At 35.7% G+C, this 22,176-nt stretch overlaps 1 protein-coding gene across 2 annotated transcripts in view; it reads right to left on the bottom strand.

The window, feature by feature from the left end:
• Positions 1–10,142: 10,142 nt before the first annotated feature.
• The window catches only part of prkd2 (protein kinase D2), a 33,557-nt gene continuing 21,523 nt past the window's right edge, over positions 10,143–22,176 (bottom strand). The window contains exons 2-19 of one of the 2 annotated variants that reach the window (XM_087796434.1): positions 21,683–21,821; positions 21,466–21,597; positions 20,086–20,285; positions 19,825–20,008; positions 19,688–19,759; positions 19,593–19,610; positions 18,658–18,817; positions 17,455–17,566; positions 16,990–17,067; positions 16,063–16,384; positions 15,942–15,994; positions 15,722–15,794; positions 15,526–15,632; positions 14,184–14,345; positions 13,966–14,064; positions 13,614–13,881; positions 13,452–13,537; positions 10,143–12,010 (exon numbers count right to left, since the gene is read on the bottom strand). In XM_087796434.1, coding sequence (XP_087652560.1) covers positions 11,786–12,010; positions 13,452–13,537; positions 13,614–13,881; positions 13,966–14,064; positions 14,184–14,345; positions 15,526–15,632; positions 15,722–15,794; positions 15,942–15,994; positions 16,063–16,384; positions 16,990–17,067; positions 17,455–17,566; positions 18,658–18,817; positions 19,593–19,610; positions 19,688–19,759; positions 19,825–20,008; positions 20,086–20,285; positions 21,466–21,597; positions 21,683–21,821 — 2,490 coding nt within the window. In that variant the 3' untranslated portion in view covers positions 10,143–11,785. Of the gene's footprint in view, positions 12,011–13,451; positions 13,538–13,613; positions 14,065–14,183; positions 14,346–15,525; positions 15,633–15,721; positions 15,795–15,941; positions 15,995–16,062; positions 16,385–16,989; positions 17,068–17,454; positions 17,567–18,657; positions 18,818–19,592; positions 19,611–19,687; positions 19,760–19,824; positions 20,009–20,085; positions 20,286–21,465; positions 21,598–21,682; positions 21,822–22,176 lie in introns of both variants that reach the window. The other variant, XM_087796433.1, reaches the window with a different exon arrangement.

Here is a 22,176-nt window from a genome sequence, read left to right as displayed (position 1 = left end):
TAATGTTTCTTAATTTATTACTAGTGTTTTCTGGGAATATATTTCCATTTTCCGTCACAAGCTGGAAACCTGGTTTATATTCTCAGGGCATAAATAATTCTGTGACCTTATTTGGGTAAGTGAAACTTTGATTTGCTGACCAAGCAATCCATCAGTCTTTCAATCAATCTTTATTGATGAGACACTAAATCACACCCCCACATCGACATCACCACTGGCCTGTGTGGACAACACAACACCACTGTATACTCTGAGGAAATGTTAAGATTAATCAAAAATAAACAAGATAAAAAACATTAAATGTTCTGTAAAATTCCCAATTTATATATATATATATATATATATATATATATATATAATAGCATATGTAAATAAGTTAGTATATGTATATTATATCCATTTCTCATTCTTGTTTTATTGCCAGTTCCATGACCAGAATAATAAATGATTCATGTGGAAAGAATGAAAGAAAATCTACATTGAATCTGTTTAGTATTCTGCATTTTATTGTCTTCAATTTAAAGAAAAAAAGAAAGACCTGGATACTCTCAACTAGTGATTTGTACTGGCAAGGATCTGGCGATACGTACTGTATCACAATACAGCGGCAACAGTACAAGTATATTGCAATACTCTTGGAAAAACAATTTCAAAGTACTTGACTAGTGTTTTAGAATTTACAGACCACATGACTCTTGATGAAGTCGTAACTGCTTTCATTTATTTTGAAACTAAAATATGTCCAAATATTATCTGTATCCTCTTGTCCTCAGTCATTGCTTGAATCTTGTAGGATTTTAATGTTCCTTGAGCTGCTGATTTCTCATTGTATTCCTTATAATTTATCATTTTAAACTAATATCCTGTTTTTTTAAATAATGATTTTACATTTAAGTTAAGTTCAAACTATTTTTTAGAGATCCGAGCATTTTCTCTGCACACAAGAACATGTAGAATACCTCACCAAGAAATAGTAAGTCTTGGTTAAAATTCCGTCATACAAGTTAACCTTTTAAAAGAATCAAATATTTTTATTGCAACTTTAACACTGCTTTAGAATTGTTGTGCTTTTAAACCCATGTAATTCCATTTTTTCTTCAAGTCACGAATCTGCTGATACAATACGTAAAGGGGCAACGATAAAATATATTGCGATACTGTTGTAAAAATTATATATTTGTAGTATTGTCCGATTACTTTGATTCTGGTGTTGTAGAATTTACAGACCACATGACTCTTGACGAAGTCGTAACTGCTTTCATTTGTTTTGAAACCAAAATATGTCCAAACATCGGCTCTAAAAGCTGCTAGGGTCCAATATATCCTCTCGTCCTCAGTCATCGTTGAGATCTTACAGGATTTCAATGTGCCTTTAGTGGCAGAGAACGTAATTACTGCTGCCATCCAGCGGACAGAAGTTCAATTGCAACACCAAAATTAATAACATTTTTTATAACGAATAAATTATGATTTACAACCCAAAACAAACACCAAATTACGGATACAGTGCTGTTGAATATCAATATGGTGTTGTGAAAAAGAACATTGTGATGCATTTTTTCAACACCCTTACTATTGACTTACGGTAATCAAGACGTATCAAGCAATGTACAGTATATTTGAAAAAAAAAATGTATCAAGAAAAATCTGTCCAAGTATTAGTGTAACGAAATTGAATTAACGTCATTACTATTCGTCTCCACCCAACACTTACTGGCACTGAACCTCATTGACGTCATCCTTGACTTGTGACTTCACAGAACTTCTACAGAAGTTTACGGTCATGAGCTGACACTTATTCTAATTCATGTACTCCATTAGTCCATAGTCGCATGTTTGTATCAATGCATTTAATAACTAGTAAAGTCTTATAACTCCGAATATACAGACGCAGTTTAAGCTTCCGTTGGTTTTCAGTTTTTATTGCAACCTTTGCAATCGTGAGCTCATATCTCAAGTAGAAACCACAAATGAAACCAGCGGATGGGCAGGGTGTGGCGCTGAAACACATTTCCCTTGTGACTTTATATTGACAGAACCAGAGCTTACAGAGACTAAATAATGGACTTGAAGCCACATCTGGACAGAGAAAAACATCAGCAATATTCTGCTAATCATCATCTCATCATGAGCCAGTAAACAAGAGCAGAGCAGGTCACGATTGAACATTATCTAATTATTTTGACATTTAAAGTCGATTAACTATTTTAGAGAGTCTTTTTTTTCTGTAGTAAATGTAACCCGTACCACTCAAAGAGCCATTTGGACCCCTTTCCTACAGGAAAGAAAACACTCGGAGCCTCAAAACCCTTTGACTTTAAAAATTAAATATAATTGAATATAATGTTCACTTTCTTTGTTTGCCTTTACGCTATATATAAACAAAATATAAATAAAACTTTAGTGTTAGTCCACCCAGAATCCAATCTTTTCTCATTTTCTACTCACCTACAGTAATGTAGCGACTGGAGCTTAGATTTCTTCGTATCCATCTTTTATAAAAATGTGCCACTTAAAAACATCTAAATATGAGGAATTGTTCCCCAAAAAAAACGAAATAAGTCTTTGCCGTCAGCCTAAATCTCTCATGTCAAGGCTTCAGTACAAGATGGTTGTTACAGACGAGCAGTATGGAGGTATTTGGATGTTTTCAAGTGACTTTTTGGACGCAGATGAAGACGACAGAGCATCAGTCGCTACATTAAAATGAACAAAAATGTTTGTCTAGAACTCTAAAAAGAACAGATTACTATGTTTTGTATTGTATCTTAAGTATATACTTTTTTGAGTATTGTTTTGATTGTTAAAGCGCTTTGTGACCCTGGTCTGGAAAAGCGCTACATAAATAAATATTACTTACTTACTTACTTTACTGCAGTTTTTCCTGATGAACACACTGCTTGTTTTTCTCTTTTCTTGTGTAAAGCAGTATTTGACTCTGAAGGGTTATATATACATTAATATACATCATAACAATTGTATCATTATCATTATTATCATTTCAACAATGCAGAAAACGAAATAATAGGTAATTCAAAATGAAATGATTTGCCATAAAACTTACCTAATTTATAGTCGCGTACATGTTTGTAACTGACTGACTTGCCGAAAATATAAAATATTTTCTATGTAGGCTGAAAGAAATTATAATTCACTTTTTTTATCAAACTACAGTAAGATTCTATAGCGTTGTTGTGTGTGTTCCTTAAAGACTGAGACAGGGGCGAGCAAGGAGTCTATGAATTAAAGTAAAGTCGAGAGCTGCTCGTTGTTGACATCATTGGAAAAGTGCGACATAACATTTTTTAACAATATTTCAATTAAATATTCACATTTATACCGATACTTTTTTTCAAAAACCTCAGTGAGCCGCATCGAAGGGCTGAAGGAGCCACATGCTCAGGAGCCGTGGATTGTCTACTCCTGGTCTAACCAAATAAAATGATTTGAACCAGTGGATGCGAAATTGCTGTTAAAAATGTGCTTTATTAATTGTAGATTGTGTTTAATTTTTATCTTGACAGAGCCATCGGAAGAACACATTCCTTGATGAAATGAAATAAACAAGTGTAATTTTTGGAGGTGCCTGAGTAAAGCAAGAACAAAAACTAAATACATTTAAAGGATTATTATTCAGATTTTAATTTTTTTTTCTTTGAAATATTCAAGATTATTTATTACAGATTATTGTATTCATGAAACTACAACTAGAAGACTAATATACTCTAAATAATAAATAAAAATAAAAATGTATGTGGTAGTTTTGACCACTGATTTAAATGTATGTGACTCTCAATCGAAAATGATGAGTGAACTGTAGTAACATACTGTATATTTGTAGTATTGTCGTGTACTTGGCTCTGGTGTTGCAGAATTTACAGACCACATGACTCTTGAGGAAGTCCTTACTGCTTTAGTTTGTTTTGAGACCAAAATATGTACAAACATCAGCTTTAAAAGTCGAAGTTGAGTATCCTCTCGTCCTCAGTCATCCAAGGGATCTCATAAGATTTCACTCTTCCTTTAGCTGAGGAGAATGTAATAACGGCCTTCCAGCGAAATTGAAACGGTGCTTTTGAATATGTAAACTGTGTTGTGAATAAAAACACTGCGATATGCAAGTGTATTGATATTTTCATAGTTGTTGCAATTTTCCACAATGGCCGACATTCACTTAAAGATGGACTTCAATTTTGCTTAGAGCTGTATTATAATCTCTATCCATCCATTTCTTCCACTTATTCCCTTACTTTAGGACCATGACTCCAGGAGGTTTTTCAAACTGGAATCAAACGTGAAAGGAACAGAAATCCTTAGTTGTCAGAGAGAAATCATCATAAATGAATACCTGCCTGTACTCGGCCAATGATGATGAAACCTTGTGTAGAGAAAGTCATGCCTGGTGTGGGTAACATTAAGGTCAACAGTTCCTACTTCTATCAACTAACTAGCTTATCCTCTCATGAACAATCTGTCCTGAGAACGTCTGCTAGAATACCATAGTCTCTAATGTCCAACTGTGGTCAAAACCCCCTGTGAAAGCTCCTGTTGCAGATTCCGTCTTCATTAGCTGTACCAGTTAGCCGAACCTGTCAGGACGTGCTGCCGAGAGCTCGCATGAAACTAATCACTGTGTTCTGAGCCAATTCCACGCATCGACTGACGGAGGAGGTTCAGATGAGAAAACAATCCGAGAATCGATTGAATGAAGACGAAAACTCTGGAGATGCTGCAGGAGCCTCGTGGTGACGTGGTGTTATTATCGCAGCGCACGGTTCGCTTCTGAATGAAAACACTCACTTTTAAAAAGACTCTTTGTCCAAAAACATTATCGTGAGATTGTAGCAACAAGAAATAAATGGACAAGTATCAGTGGTGATTTAAATAAAACAAACGTAAATTTATTATTTATTGTTTTATCATTTTTTTCTTTTAATTTAAACATTGTTGTCCTAAGATTTTTTTTTAAATGTATATTATGAATGAAACAATCTATATTGAGTGGTTGATTTAAAAATATATATATATGTATAAGAATTTAACGTGTTTGTTTGTTTTTTTACACACAGATTCTGATATTCTATTGCTATTTGCTTATTTAAATTGACAGGTATTTCCAGAGATCTAAAATTCCCTTTTCTTTATTGTCATTTTGATGGACAATCTTTTTTAAAATGTTATTAAAGCCCCTAATTTAAAGTTTGAAAAATAACTGAAATGTTTTACCGAAGGTCAAAATGCAATGCTGCACACAACGCTATACTTTATATTGTTTACAGTAAATATATATTGGACACAAGAAGAGTTCTCTATTCAATTCTAAATAAGAAACATGTTTTGTAGGATGTTTGTCGTTTGTTTCAAGATCAATGAGTTGCATTTTGTTGGAGGAACATTGAAATAAAATGCTGTTTTTTACTTTTTGCAATTGTAAATCTGACTCCAGAAGAGTCTACTACTAGAGACGCCACTGGATATCAGTAACAGTTCTGAGGCAGGTCCAGCAGGCTGAGGGCAGATCCAGGACTCATTCAAATATAATCTATACTTATAAAGAGAATAGGTGGATGGAGTTGATTATTGAGATTTATATTGTATAATAGAAGATTCCCTCAACTAGACACTCGTCATTCAGAAAGATTATTGGATGTTTAAAGTCTCATTTGTTCGTACATTTTATTCCTCCTTGAGCTATATGCAGTATATAACGGTCTGAGAGTTGTCGAGATCTCGATCGACCAGCGGATCAGTCCTGAGAACTTGTCGGTGACGGTGACGTGAGCTATCCACTGCTTGAGGTCGTGTGGAGGGTAATGCTCCGAGACCACTTGGCAACGAAGGTATGATGGATCCCTGGAAGCTGATAGTTAACTGAAAATGGACTCACTGCCACATTCATTCCTGAGACGAGCTGCAGGTAAAATTGTTGAGTCACAGAGAGAGGCTGAGAAATGGAATCATTACAGGAGAATCAATTGCCGAGGTGGAGACTAGCAGATCTTCAAGAAAAAAGTAAAAATGAGACATTTTTTCCACAGTGTTTCCTGGGCCAGAATATCTATATATATGCTCACATAGCAGAATAAATGTGCAGGAAAACATATTGATAAGGGATTCAGTAGAATTGTCTCCCCTCCTTCAGAATCCACAAACAAGTGATGCTCAAGATACCGTTTTGTTTGTGGCGACAGCATATTCATATGGTCGAGAGCAGAGCTGGAAACAAACGCTGGTATATCTCCTTTCATGGGCTCTCTTGAGCTTCGGGCTTCTATTCCTGGCTGGAGTGAGAATTGGCATTTGACAGAATGAAGCATTAGTTTGAAGGTGATAAATAGTATAGGGCTCAGGATGACCCGTCAACAAAACCTCTTTATTATTATTTAGCATTTGTTGTTGGTTTTATTTCATCGCAAGCATACGAATGAGTAGCTTTTGCATAATTTAGATCAGTGGCCAACAACCACAGGTCTACAAAGCATTTGATACCAGGCAATACACCGAAAATATAATTTAATTTCTGTAGTATTTATTATTCATTTATTTTAAAAATGTATTAGATTTTTTATTTTTTTTATTTTCTCTGATAACATTAGCCTGTGACTTTTAACACAGTAAGATGCTTGTATCAACATTTCAATCTTTTTGTTTGGCTGTTTATATCTGAAGGTTTAGTGTGTGAAAACGATTTCCTGAATAACTTTGACGGACATTTTGTTCACTCATGTATTTACCTGGTTAAAATCCTATTGAGGATATATATATATATATATATATATATATATATATATATATAATAAGAGTTATACAATATATATTTATATACATACATACAAACATAGTGTAGAATACTTTGAAAGTCCTGACATTAAGAGTTATAATCTCTGATATCCATTGTAGGATTTAAAACTTTCAGTTAAGCTGTTATTTTAATAATGAAAATGTGTTATTTCCGATTAAATTTCTCCACAATAAATTGAAATTATTAATTATTTAGTAATCTTAACTCAATAACCCTTAGTAGGGTCATATTTCTTGATTTACTTGAAATGTGATATATTTCCTTCAATGTTTTTCACATTTACATCATATTTAGGTTCTTAGTAATGTTTCATTATACATCATTTGAGATTTAAATCAAATGTTTATTTTTCACAGAAAATTCTTTGAATAGCAATGTTCTTTTGTTTTTTATTTAATTAATTTCCGTCATGGCTTTGTTGTAAAATGAAATGAATTGAGGATCAGGAGAAAATCGAAAATGTTTGTAATTAACACATAATAATAATTTGAAAGGTAACAATTATTTAAATCTTTTTAGTACCATTACTTTTGGATTTGTGTAAATTTTCTTTTACCAGCAAATGACTTTTCTGTCAAAGAACCTTTTCCCAAATTATTGGTGTGTGTAACCCTTGACGACTGTGATTAATTTCTAAAGCCCATAAATGTAAGCCTTGTCTGGCTTTTTGTGAGAGAATGAAAAATGTGTATTTGGCTGAAAGCAACAAGGTAGTCATTTGATATTTTTGCACGGCTGCCAAACATGATGGATGGCGGATATTAATACATCTTTTTGTTGCCATGGCAGCTAAGAGCCTAGGTGTGTTCTTGTATAACTCTTAATCAAAACTTTTGATTTGTGAAAATAAACCTCAAGTCGCACACACTGCATTAAGGGTTGATTCATGTGAGAAAGTACTTTGTGTGTCAATAAGTAAACTCTGGCCGATAAGAGCGCGACTCGGCTGGTTTTCAACAAAGTGCCTGAGCTGTCACTGGTATTGACCACGGCGACAAAATAGGACAGAGACGACCGCCCGCTGTTATCATCAAAGCTATAGAACAAAAAAAGAGAAAACGGCAAGAAGGTTTGATTCGAGGAAAAGGAACATACATTTGGAGTTGGAGGGATCTGAGGAGCTCCTGAGGTACACTCATCACACAGTTAACATCCACCAGCTGTCTTCACCTCCACAGGCTCCTCTTAAGTGGCACTCAGTTATACATCACGTCTGACGAACACCTGGAAAGATACTTTTCCAAAATGCTAATACATTCACTTTGTGATATAACTGTGATATAAGTTCTTGACATTTTAATTGCCGATGATTCTGACAATGTGCATCAATATGTTCAACCAACACCTACGTACTCGCGTGAGCTCAAACAAAACTGTTTAAAAATATGTAGATGCTCCCCAAAAAAAGTATTTTGGAATAATATTAATAATAAGATTCCTCTGTAGGACGTACATTAAGGTTTCTAGGTCCTCAAAGCTCAGTTTTTATAAGAAAATATCTATATGTCGTGATCTTTTTTTTTTTTTTCATAACACTACAGCTCGTTTGTGAATTACATTTTATGTGTTACCATCTTGTTCTTTTAGTTCAATAAAGTGTGTGTAAAATAAAATAATGTTTTTTTAATGTGAAATTACCATTCAAATATTTAGGCAGTATATTTGGATTGCAATTAAACTTCCGTCCCATGACTGAGGATGAGAGGATACAGTCGACCCCAGCAGCTTTTAAAGCTGATCTTTGGACATATTTTGATTTCAAAACAATTGAAAGCAGTTAAGACTTTGTCAAGAGTCATGTGGTCTGTAAATTCTGCAACACCAGAGTTAAGTACTCGAACAATACTACAAATACATCATTGTTCCTACAGTAAAAGACAGGGGGAGGTTACAGGATATTAAAGAAGAGTAAAACAAGGTAATGCCGAAGGCAAAAGAAGAAAATGTTTCTACTAGAATAGTCTTCCATGGATATAGATTGATAGATGGAAAAAAATAGATATGTTAAAGTCTAGCAAAATTGAGGTTTAGAAATCTGCAGCTGTTGGTTTCGTTTTGCATGAAACAGCAACTGAGAATAAGGATGTGGCAGTTAAAACTACTTTGAAGACGAGGTAATGTCAAAGTATTAAACTTAAATAAAGTAAGCCCAGTATGATTTTATTCCTCCTTAATATTCATTTAATTGTCCAGGATAACCCAAAACACTTACAGTAAATGTCACCACTCAACATAAGGGTGAGCTTGATTGGTAGGAAGGTGGAATTTGGCCAATATTTTGTTATGTTTTCTGTTACACTTATCTTTTTTTAGCTATTTTAAAACTGAAACGGAACAAAGTTTACGTGATAAAAAAAATGCTACTGACTTTTTAGTTTCAGAAATAACTTTTCTGATTTTCATGTTATTAATGTTGTTTTAGTTCAATAAAGTGTGTGTAAATTTTTTTAATTTTTTTTTTACGTACAATTAACATGCAAATATTTCAACGTGTTTATTTTTTGATTGCAACTAATTTTCCATCCTATGACTGAGGACCAGATGATACAGTCGACTCCAGCAGCTTTTAAACCTGATGTTAGTTTGGACATATTTTCGTTTCAAAACAAATGAAAGCAGTTACGACTTCATCAAGAGTGGTCTTTATATTCGACAATGCCAGAGTTAAGTACTCGAAAATACTAGAAATATATCCTTGTTCCTACAGTATCACAATATATCGCATCATTGCCCCTGTATCGTGATTATATATGCTGTCATTAGATGACATTTTGTAATAAATACATGAGACAATATTCTTTTATGGGTATTTCTTTTCTTTTTCAGTCAAATGTATATCGTTCATGAAATTTCTTTCAATATATCCAATATCCAGATATCGTGAATTTGTCGTTATCATGTACTAAATATCGGCACGGTATCAAATATATATTTAAAAACCATGAAAGAAATGCTGATGCAAAAACACTACAATTAAGAATGTATATATATATATGCCCTTTATTTAAAAAGCTTCATTTTTGAGAGTTTGTTTGTTAAGAGAGGGTTATTATCATGCCTTGCTGAGGCACTCTGAACAACCAAACAATTGCTGAAGACACTGGCACAAACAATAAATATGATATCTGTAATTATGCCTCCTTAATGGAGGGGAATTATGGCCCATTAGACTTTGAGTGGGGAATCAATTTATAACTGTGGTTGTCCACAGTCTCCTGCTGTGGAGGTGGCACGGATTCTCTTAGATCACTCAAGCAAAAGCGGGTTTCTGGTTCCGTGCTACGATGGTCAGCAACTCGTAATAAGGTCCGTCGGTCATCTTCGAGGAATGAAAACTGGAGACAAGAGAGGAGGTTTTTATCAAAGTTTCTTCAACAGAGTTTGACGTGAGCTTCAGGTTACAAACGCAGCTACAGCCTATATTGATGATCTACTTCACAGAAACATGCAACGATATTCACATGACAGGACATCAGCGATTCTTCCAGAGGGCTAGTCCTTTACATGAGGAGGGAGAGGGTCCAGGAGTAAATGAAGATCTTTTTTTTTGGGGGCGAAGTCATCGAGAAATGTTTGATAGTCTTTATTCCTTATCCGTTGACTTGAACATGAAGGGTTGAGGAATATGATCCGATAGACAATTTGAACACATCTTTTTAGATTTCATCTTTAACCCTATAAAGTCTAAGGTTTGACAGATTTTGTGATCTAATGCCATCACTTCTTGCCTGGGACAGAATTGGTTAAAAAAATATCTTTATAAAAAGGAAATAAATCTGATGCATCAAATCACTGAATCACTCAACAGTAGTTCTACTCTTTCTACTTATGATCCTACATTTTTTACTGAATCTCAAACACCTGTCTTTAGAAAAAATGAGTTTGCTATTTGAATCTAGAATCCTCATGTGACACGACCGACAGAGTGTATACTATATACTCAAACCCAGGGGACAAAACTGAACCCCTGATTTCTTTGTGGCCTGAGCTTCAAACAACTATTGAGTTTTAAGTTGAACTTTCTTCATAAACTAAACTGCAACGCATCTCAATATCCTGACCAAGCTGTTCTTCAGGAAGCAATAGAGAACATTTGATGAAATTGAATGGATATAAAAATAATAAGTGTCATGTCCTGAAAAAGAACATTTTCAGGAAAATGTATGAGGTTTGTCTTTTCGCTCATTCTTGACAATGAAGTGATTTAATTGGGGTTTTAGATAAGGATGGAAATACAATGAAAGATGGGAAGGTGTTAACACTTAAGTCTGTCCTTAAAAATCAGGCCGGCAGTATTTCATCTTATCGACTTATTGTTTACCAGCGGGTTAGAAGATGGACTTCGGTGTTGACCACTTCCTACTGTTCAGCGAGCAAGTCCGAAACTCATTTCTGCATATTCACACTATGGAGCCAGAAATTTCCGTGAGCGTACGAATTGAAGTTCTTTGTTGTTCTACTGACGGTGAAAGCATCGCCTCATTGTAGCAGAAAGATGGAAAAGTATTACCGTAGTTTCAGCAACTCCATCTACTCGCTGTAGGTTTTCATTAGCGTCACTCGATTACTCTCTAACCTTATATCTTGTTATGTGCATCGTTTTTTTCTCTCCATTTGCAACAGATTTCAACCAAAATTTAAGGAGATTTTGACAATAAATAGATGCTTCAGTTTTGGATCCAAGAATCAAGGTATGTCACTCTCCGTGGTACAGGAGAAGTTTGCGAGCACAGTCTTCTTAGACAAGTTCCGAGCAGCTTGGCAGAGGTCTACACTCCCTGAGTGCTTTTCTAGCCACGGCGTAATATTTCAAAGACGGCTTTAATGACGGTGACCTGACATAGTGTCTGAAGAAAAACAAAACAAATGTGGAGCAACGATGATACTTTTCAGACCAGATGCTTGCGGTGAGCAGTTTTAAGATGAAACCCCCCGATGTACTCCCTCTCCCCTTTTACTGGTCAAGTCCCGAAAACTCTGCGGTCAGAGAATGCTGACCCTCTCGGTCAGACCCTGGACATCCGCATCCTCCCCGACGCCCTCCTCGTCTGAGCCCGTGGCGGGCGGCGGCGGCACCAGGTGAGCGGGGTACGGCAGCGTGCATTGCTGGGCGTACATTTGCCAGCGGATGTCGTCGCTCTCGTGGGTGATGTAACGCTCGCCCAGTTTGATCTCCAGCTCTCGCAGATCCAGCCACGTCTGGTAGTCCTGAGAACCCACATGACAAGTCTTTGAATTAACGCCCCAACATAAATGTAGACGCCCCCCCCCCCCCCTCTCTCTGAAGTCAATAGTTCCTTGATAGCTTTCTAATAGCTTAATAGCTTTCTAATAGCTTAATGGCCTTCTATTTATAAGGGGAGCGTTTTGCAACAGACATATCGACTTGTTTTGTGTTGTTCGCAATTTGTTTGAAGACTTTGCGGGAGCTTATCTGCACAACATTTTTGTTTGTCTCCATCACGACAATTATGAAGACTGTCTGCTTCGATGTGGTTGAAATACGAGGTTAAAAAAGCATCGTTCTGTAAGTAATGGACCAGACTTGAGGTTTTTCTGAAGTGAATGTTTGCCGGTGAGAATGCATTAAGATCGTGAGGTCTGAACTTTTTTTTGATGATGTTCTCAATGGGAGTATGAATGAGTATATGGATGGAAATTCAGATTTATTTTGTATGTTCAGCTCTTCGTTAGCACCATTTTAAATGAGTCTCTAAGGTAACATACTTCATTTTTATTGTGTGCTCTAAGTATATTTGTTGGGTTCATGTCTGTATTTTTATAAACATTAAATTAATATTTTCTCATGGGAAAATGCAACCAGAACTGAAATTAAGAACTACAATCTGTCTACTTTTTTTTAATCTTATAACTAGTTCTGTTACTGTAACGATACTCGTTACTGATCCTTTTAACATGAACAGGAATGAGGAAGGACTTTCTCTGAGGTTTAAAAGTAATCTGCACTTCGTCACCAGTTCATATTGATGGATGGTCAAGATGTTAGTGGCCAACTGAACCGTCAAAGGAGATCAGAGGTTAAGTGTCTTGCTCAGGGACACAACGGCTTGACACAAACATGGTCTAGACTAGAGCTGGGATTGAACCGATGACCTCCCAGTCACAGGACGACTGTGTCTGTGGCTAATGTGTCGTTCATTCATCTTAATCAGAGGTTCAGAACCCCAAGAGCTTGAGACTTTTACAGCGATAATAGCGAATTATCTGTCCAGTTTTAAACCACTTGACCAGTTATGTTAGCAGAATTCTTGAGTTGCCAAAAATATAGAAACCCTAAAACAATGTTGACTTAACATTAGAAACCGAATTTGTAAAATTTCTTATTTTGGTGATATGATTTGTATTCTGTTTAAAGTGAAGTGAAATTTTCAAGATATTTGGCTAATACACACAACACCAAAAAGTTTCCACATTCAAGGTACTCTCTACTTTACAGTTTGACTTGGCGGAATCGTTATTTTGGATTTATGTCAGGGTGTTTCTTTAAGGTTTTTGACTGTGATTCGAATAAGACAATCAGTTGTTGAACGTGCTCTACCGAGGATCAGACTCTGGGCCATATAAAATATGGTCAAGGTCCTCAGACCGATCGGAATCTAGAATTGTCGGTGAATAATGGTAAACTTACCTGTAAATATGAGTGGCTGAGACTTTTGTCCACGCTGTAGCGTTTCCTCATCTTGACTTGCAGCAGGTTGTTGATCAGGTCGGTTGCTGAAATACACAAAAGATCAGAAAACGACCGCGACAAACTCGTCATTACGACGTTTTCACAACACAAAAAGTTCACCATCGCCGGAGATCTGCTTCCAGGGGTTCGGGGGGTACATGAAGTCAGCGTTGTGTATCTGGTCGTTGATGTCTTCGTCCTCGTTGAAGGGGAACGTCCCGCTCAGGCTGACGTACATGATGACTCCCACCGACCACATGTCCAGGGACCGGTTGTAGCCCTGGTTGAGGAGGACCTCGGGGGCCAGGTAGGCCGGCGTGCCCACCACCGAGCGACGGAAGGACTTCTCGCCGATGATGCGTGCGAAACCGAAGTCACACAATTTCACCTGAGCACGAGTTTGGAACACATGATCAGGGGAATTAGTGATGGATGAGATGTTTATAACGGGTTCTGCACGGTTCTGTTCTACCTGTGGAAACGGGTCAGCCGAGGCCAGCAACACGTTCTCCGGCTTTAAATCACAGTGGACGATGTTCTTAAAGTGCAGATGTCTCAGAGCGGCGAGAATCTACACAAAGGCACAGGAAATTAAAGGGATATTCTCAGAAGTCACGTTATTATTAAGAAAATCTTTTCATCTGGACTCGAGGCTTCATCCAAATTAAAAAGAAGAAATAAAGAAAACACCTGAGTGATGAGGAACTTGGTGAGCCTCTCGGGGAGTCTGCCTTTCTCACTGGAGAGGATCATCTCCAGCATGTCACCGTGCAGCTTCTCCATCACCACGAAGACTTTCTCCGGGGTCTCAAACATACACTCGAGGTTCACGATACCGAGGTGACGTAAGCTCTGATGGAGAAATACGTGGTTGCGCAGAAGAAAAAAAGAAAAGGTCATGAAAATAATAGTTGGCATTAATTCTGAAGGATTAAAGGCTTGGATTCAACACAAATACATTCTGTATTAAATACCTAGAGGTCAATAGACACCTGACTCCTAGATCTTATGTTAAGATTGTATGAGAAAAAACTTTCCAAATAAACCCTAAAGCGAGTTTTAATATAGCTGCCAAAACAAACTTAACGCTTTATTTCCCTCTAGTGGTCATTTATACAAACGTAATATTTAGACGAGCATAGAACACTTTAGAAACTTTATTTTTCTTATTATTCTGACGAAAATGGCTGTCCGGGATTTTCAGCATCTCTACTTATTTTATCTATTTGTATTTTCACCAAATGATTTGATTTTTGAGAAACTACCCGAATCTTGGATTTTATAACCGGGAAATTACAAATATTTTAGAGAAGTCAACAATAAAAATAATCTACAACATGAAAAGTTGAAATATTCGAATCAAACTTTCAGTTTATGTACAATAAAGTCTGTTGTTTGATATCACACATCCCTCGCATACAATCGTAGAATAATTAACTCTAATCCAAGAGTTTTCAACAGTAATCTAACAATTTTCAACTTTAATTAACTTTTTTTCAATGTAATCCAACATTTTTTTCAACCATGAGAAACAATCGTAGCTGTACTTGGAGATTCAAAGGATCAGAAAGAAAAACAGTTCTTATTATTTCTGCCTCTTATTAATGCTTTAACATTTCACCGAACACAATATTTATTTCTCACTTGAAATTTAATTTTTTTGCTTGTAAATTATTGACGTTACATTATGCTGACTTTTGATCATTTCGAAACGTAATGTGAGCATTTTTGTGTAACGTGCACACAATGTGACATGTGAACAGTTTATTTAAATAATTCATAATCTTTAAAATTGTTCTCTGGAATATTCTTGGAGTTAAATTTAAAAAAAAAAATTTGAAACAACAGGTGTTTCGTTGTTGAGCTTTTTAAAAAATACAATTACTTTCCATACAAAGTCAAAGATAAATAATGTCACACGTTTGGTGCCCCAGATGCATTTTTTAAAAGTGACACCAATAATAGCTGAAGGTTAAAGCCACAGCAGTGAACGTGATAATAAATAATAAATAATTGTATTTGGTGGACTTACTTGCAAAATGGCCACCTCGTTCCTCAGCTGACTCTCCTGTTTGGTGGGGAAACGAAGTTTGTCTATGACTTTGACCGCTACGTCTCTCCCCGACTTCCTGTGCTTCCCTGTTGTTTACGTGGGTGGACAAACACACAAACGTTTACTCATCAATCATGTACGATATTTGTCAGTTATTATAAAAAACTTGTAGTACCTCCATATACAACACCAAACTGTCCGGAGCCCAGAACTTCATCTGCAAATATCTGGTACACTGAGCCGATATCCTGCAGGGGAAGAAACATACATTTACTAAAACAAAAAAAGGTCTGAAAACATTAGAATTCAGATAATATATGAATTACTTTCCCCTCATATATATATAAACATATATTCTGTAACTAGATTGTTTGATTAAAAAGATAAAAACTTACCACATTTTCTTGTATTTGACTGTTGGAAACTGAAATGCTGACAGAAGCTTGTCCTGTAAATACAGTAATTAGTGATATTTTCAACAACATACTGTAAGTATTTTCACAGTATTTGACGTACTGTGAGTCGTGTTTCCCTCGGCCGGCGGGGCGTCTTGGAAGATGACGGGCATCAGAGCCTGGCGGATGGCGCTCTCCCACCCTCTGGCCACCTCGCGCCCCACGCCGCTGTTGGGGGCCACTTGGCTCGGGGAGGGCGGCGTCTCGGGGACCGTCTGCATGGGGCCGGAGGGGAGCGCGGGGAGGAGGGTGTTGGGGTCCTCCCCGACAAAGTAGCACATGGTGCCCGTGATGAGCTCGAAACAGTGGGGGTTCGTGCCGGGAGGGACGAGGGTGAAGTTGCCGGCAGGTCGAACCTCCAAGATCTCCGAGAGAGGGATCGCCTAGAAGAAGATATGTTAAATATAATTACAATAATAATAATATTAATACTTAATAAATACAAAAGTGCACTTATATTTAGAAAATAAAAGACGCAATAATAATTAATGAATTGGGAAGTATAATTAATTTATTTAGGAAATAACAAAAGTAGTTCATATGGAGAAAAAATGTGGAAACATGAGACAAACGTTGTATTTTTCGTGGCAAAATTGTGAAATATTTCCATAATAATCGCTTTAAAAATAACCTTTACTTACTAACTAACTTATAATATAGTAAAAAAAAACAAAAAATATCCTAACTGTCTTCCTGGTTCCCATTTTAAATTCTGACCAATCACAGGTCTGCACAGCCATGAGTATTTTTTCAAGTAAATGATTTAAATCATAATATTTGCAACATGTTTATATTCTTTTCTTTTTACTGAATTGACTACTCTGTTTCAATATACAATACTTATCATCCTTTAGCACTTTTTTAAGCATTATTTGTATTTATTTCAAAAAGTTTTCAATCTTATTAATAAAAAAAAACATTATTACACAAATATATACATATAAATGTATACAAAGTAGCTTCTTTTGACCCTCCTTCAGTTCAGTACCTTGTAATATTTGTTGGACGTGTTGTTCTGGAACAGGGTGATGCATTTGCAGTCCAGACGCCAGTAGTGCCTCTTTCTCTGTTGGGAGGTAACGTCAGTAAATAAAGGTGTCATTGAGGACGAGCAGGTGTGGAGGGAGAGGTAGACGCACTTTTAAATCTGAAGCTCAGGAGAAGAAGAAGAAAAGCTGCAGGAAAGAGAGGACAGGAAGTGGGAAATGGAAAAAGAGCAAGTGTTAGTGCTTGGTTTATTTCAAGATCAGAGATAATAACGTGAGCAGGGAAAGAGCCGAGCGAGGCTTTCAGCTTTAATTCAGCACTTAAAGTTGTGTTGTGTCGCGTCAGCCTTGAGACTCACATAAGTGAGCCGTCGCACTAAAAGCCAAACAAGAGGCGCGACAAAGTCGGAACAAGAGAGGATGAAACTGAAGGTCTCGAGATGACGAAAAAGATTGGTTGGCTTTACCAACGTGTCCTTGTTGCTGTAGTGAACCATCCAGCCTTCCTTGATGGCGGTGCTGGAGCGACGCGTGGTCTGTCGCACCGACTGGACCACCCGCATCAGTGGGATGTTGACGCTGAGGCAGAAATGACAAAATGGGTCTGACTGATGAGTGACATGATTGACAGACACAATTTGAAAACTTTAAGGGTTAACTGTATTATTTTTTAGCCCATTTCAATTGCCTTAAAAATATAAACATTTTGTCTCTTGCTTTTATTTTGTTGTATTGACGTGTCATTTATCTCTAATTTTAAACAATTCTGATGAGTAAATTAACTTCTGTGAATATTTTTTTAACTTAAATATGTAAAATATATGTATCATTTATTTTTAACATCAAAACATATCTCTAATTTTAAACAATTTTGATGAGTAAATTGAACACAATTTTACGTATGATTTTTTAACAAAATCAGTTTCCCAAAAACATAAAATATATTCATCATTCAATTCATCTTAAGTCTCAAATACATTGTCCATCGTTTATATTTACTTTAAGGAACACTGGAGATATAAATTTCATTAAAAAAAATTATGTGAGTAAATTAACTTTTGTGAATCACTTTTCACGTAAATATGTAAAATATATGTATTTAAAATTCATTTATAACATAAAAACATTAGTTAAAGTCTATCTTTAATTTTAAACAAAAATATGTTTCCCAACTACTTTTATTTATAATTAATCTTTAATATTTAATACATTATTCATAGTTTATCTTTAATTTTAAACAACTCTTGGTAAATTGACTTTTGTGTATCCTTTTTAAATATATTTCCCAAATATTGATACATATTTTTACAATAAGGTAAGGTAAAAACTTTATTGATCCCTCAGGAGGTCTCCTTCGGGAAATTGTTTATATATATATTGTCAATAGCGAATTCCCTTTTTTTTCATTCCTAATAAATAAATAAATGTTCCTAATAAAACTAAAATACATGTATAAATGGATAAAATTAAACTGTTTCATTTATTTTCTTTAGTTTCTCATTTATAATAATGATTCTTATTTCCATATATTTTCCTACACTTCTCATGGAATCATATAGAAAATCTCAAAACTAATTGATTTAGTAAAAGAAATGTTCTTCTTTCATCAAAGCACTTGTGTTTGTACTGTAAAATGTGACATCATGAACAAATCATGTGACATTTCTAACCTCTGGTCTCCACTGGCTCCATCCTGGCTGCTGTCTGGAGAGAAGGACCCCGGGATGCTGCAGGCCTCGTCCGAGTCGTCCATGGAAGATTTGTCGAAGGTCTCGTAGTCGCTGCTGTAGTCCATGGGCACCTCGGGGTCCGTGCTGGGACTGGACAGGTCTGGGGAGGAAGTTATTATTAAAGATGTTTTGAGGGACCAGGTCAGTTTATAGAAGTAGATCAGTGGCTTCAGAATATTGAATGGTTGAATTTAACATTTCAAACTATGAATATTTTTAATCAATTTGTATTTAGACACTTCCTTTATTTTTTTATATTTATATATATATATATATATATATATTTTCCAAATATTTTGATTGCTAAAAACAAAATATTTAGAAGTTCAATTTTTTTATAATATACGTAGAGTTATTGATTTAATTATTCTAATGATTCAACAATACATTTTCTAAATTCAATATATTTTCATCCATTTTTCAATTCAATATAAAAGCGTTGGTATAATGGTTACACCAGACAATACTTTCAGCCAATCGTGTGACGCACAGACGATCATGTGACAACGTAGAAGAATAGTCACGCCATTCCATCACAGCAGATTCCAAAGCAACGTTATTGTCTGGTGGCACTGTTATACTAACGTTTTTTAATTTAATTTAATTTTAATTTAAAAAGGCTTCGAATTGTAAATATTGAATTTAGAAAACATATTTTTTTCCTTTATTGGAATATATATTTTTAACAAATTCATTAAAAAAAAATAATAATAATAATAATTCAATTTTTCAAACAGATTCCACCTTTCAAAATAAAAAATATTTAATTAAATTGTTAAAAATAATTAGTCATTAAAAAACAAGTCAAAACTTGTACCATTCAATATTTTGATGACCTTTATATCAGCCATAGTGGTGACGGTGAGTCAACTTACCACTGTTACTTCTGTTCTCTGCAAAGATAAAGAGATGTCGACGGTTAATTGTTAAGAATGCTGTTTAAATAAAGTTGAATTTTCGATTCCCTCACCTCCGATGGTCTCGCCCAGACAGTCGTTGGGAACTTTATACGCACAGCGTTTATGACAGTTGAACTTGCAGTCTGTGGAAGGAGGATTTGAACGTTCAACCAAAGTTTGAAATCTTCTCCGCGAACCACGGTGTTACCTTTGCACTGCAGGCCTTGTCTGAAGATGCCTCTGAGCAGCCTCTTGCAGTACTGACACACCGTGGGTCGGGTGTACGAGTGGATGGCGAAGGTGTGAGGAACCTTCACTTTGCTCATCAGGATCTTGTCCAGGTGGACCGGTCGACCCGTGTAGAAGCGCCTGGCGTCGCTCGGCGTCCGAGGCTAATAGAAAACAGTTGAAGAAGATTTTTTTTTAACGTCCAGGGATGGAGGGTTCAGAGACGCCGCAGCATCAGTACCATTTGAGTGTGTGAGCGGACCAGGCCAGAGTCCTCCGTGCACGTGGAGCTCGTGCTCACGCTGTACACCGACTCCGTGGTGGACAGACGCAGCGACTGGGTGCTGCTCAGAGACGTGGTGGACAGTCGGCGTTTCCGAGCGCCGCTGCAGTTGTTGGGGATGCTGAAGGCACAGCGTTTGTGGTAGTTCAGTCCGCATCCTGCAGAGGGCAGCAGTGGTTTAAATCACAGGTGAAAAGGTTTCGATTTAAATAGAGAGTACAGTGGCTGGGAAGAACACATGCACACACTGTTGAAACAAATTGACTAACAATTAAAATACATTTACAAATTATTGAATCAAATGTACAAAAAAAATGTTTATGTATTAACTTGTGCATTTTTTAATACAAATTCTTGAAACAATTTGACAACCTATTGGATCACATTCACAAACAGTTGCATACATTTTTTTAAAACATTTAAATAAATCTATTTCATAATTCATCTTTCATTTTAAACAATTCTGATGAGTAAGTTGTAATTTTGTGAATCATTTTTCAAGGTTAATATGTTTTCCAAATATAAAATATATTTCTGGATACTTAAGTGTCAAATACAATCTTTCATAGCTCATCTTTCATTTTAAACAATTCTAATGAGTAAATTACATTTTTTGAATCATCTTTTACGTAAATATGTTTCCCAAAAATATAAAATATATTCGTTTATAATTTATCTTTAGTCTCAAATACATATTTTATCATTTATCTTTACTTTTAAGGAAGTTTGATGAGTAAATTGACATATACGTATTTATAATTTATTTTTGACATTTAACAATTTTTAGGAGTAAATAAGGAGTTGAATAAAATTGTATTAACTTAAAACAAATTTACAAACTCTTCATGTTCACGAACGTCTGGTTCAAATTGAAAAACCATTGGACCAAATTTACAAAATATTAACAACAAATTTATTAACTTTACACTATTTTACAAACTGTTAAAACAACTATTGGATCCCATTTTCAAACTATTTACAAACAATTATTGTAAACTTATCTATGTTTGTCAACTTCATTTGACTGTTTCACTTCCCAGCTTCCATAGAGCAGGAGTCAATAGAGTATATATTTTTAAAAAACAAATAAATGAGACATTTTAAACATAGTGAAAATCATTTCTTTATATATAAATATATATTAAAACGTTCATTTGAGTTTGATGGTACTGTTATGTTTATTTTATCTTCTATATCTTTAATTATCTATACAGTATTGTTTGTATGTATTTAAAAAAAAATCCTCCAACTGTTGATCAGGACCAGAAGTCGACAAAAGTTTGATTGACAGATGGTGAAATTACGTACCATGTGGTAAGTTTAAAAAAAACAACTGACCGTCACACTTGAGTCCTTGTCGGACGAGTCCGAACAACATCTCGCCGCAGTGATCGCAGAAAGCCGGGGCGCGGTACGAGTGCACGTTGAGAGCGTGAGGCCGGATCTGGAAGTCCTCAAACGTGGCTGCAGCTGAAAAAAAAGGTTTGGTGTTCAGATTATTTGATGATGAGGGAGAAAGAAAACATGATGGATTGATGGAAAGAGAAAGACTCACCAGAGAGAACCACCTCCACCAGATCTCCCTCCTGAATATCTCCGGCAGATTTCACCAGCTGAAGGATGTTGTTGGTCGTCGTGTCGTGTTTGAACAGAAGGATCTTATCGTAGATGCCGTAGAAGCCACATTCTGGGAACTGTTTGACAAAAGATTTGATCTTTAGTATAAAAAAATAAAAATAATGTGGATGTTTAAGTTTAAAATGCATTGTGACAAGTCTTAGATGAGGTTTCATGATACAACTGATGAGGTTTTATTATACGATTAATGATGTTTCATGAACAATTGATGGTGTTTCATGATACAGATGAAGAGGTTTCTTGATACAGCCAAGGATGTTTCATGATACGATTAATGATGTTTCATGAACATTTAATGGAGTTTCATGATACAGTTGGGGAGGTATCATGATACAATTGATGATGTTTCATAATACAGCTGAGGAGCTTTCATAATACAGCTGAGGAAGTTTCATGACACAGCTCAGGAGG

The sequence above is a fragment of the Callionymus lyra genome, chromosome 7 (genome assembly GCF_982586985.1).
Source record: "Callionymus lyra chromosome 7, fCalLyr1.hap1.1, whole genome shotgun sequence".
Lineage (NCBI taxonomy): Eukaryota > Metazoa > Chordata > Actinopteri > Syngnathiformes > Callionymidae > Callionymus > Callionymus lyra.
Note: the sequence above shows the minus strand (reverse complement) of the source record. Positions and strands in the feature narration are given on the sequence as shown.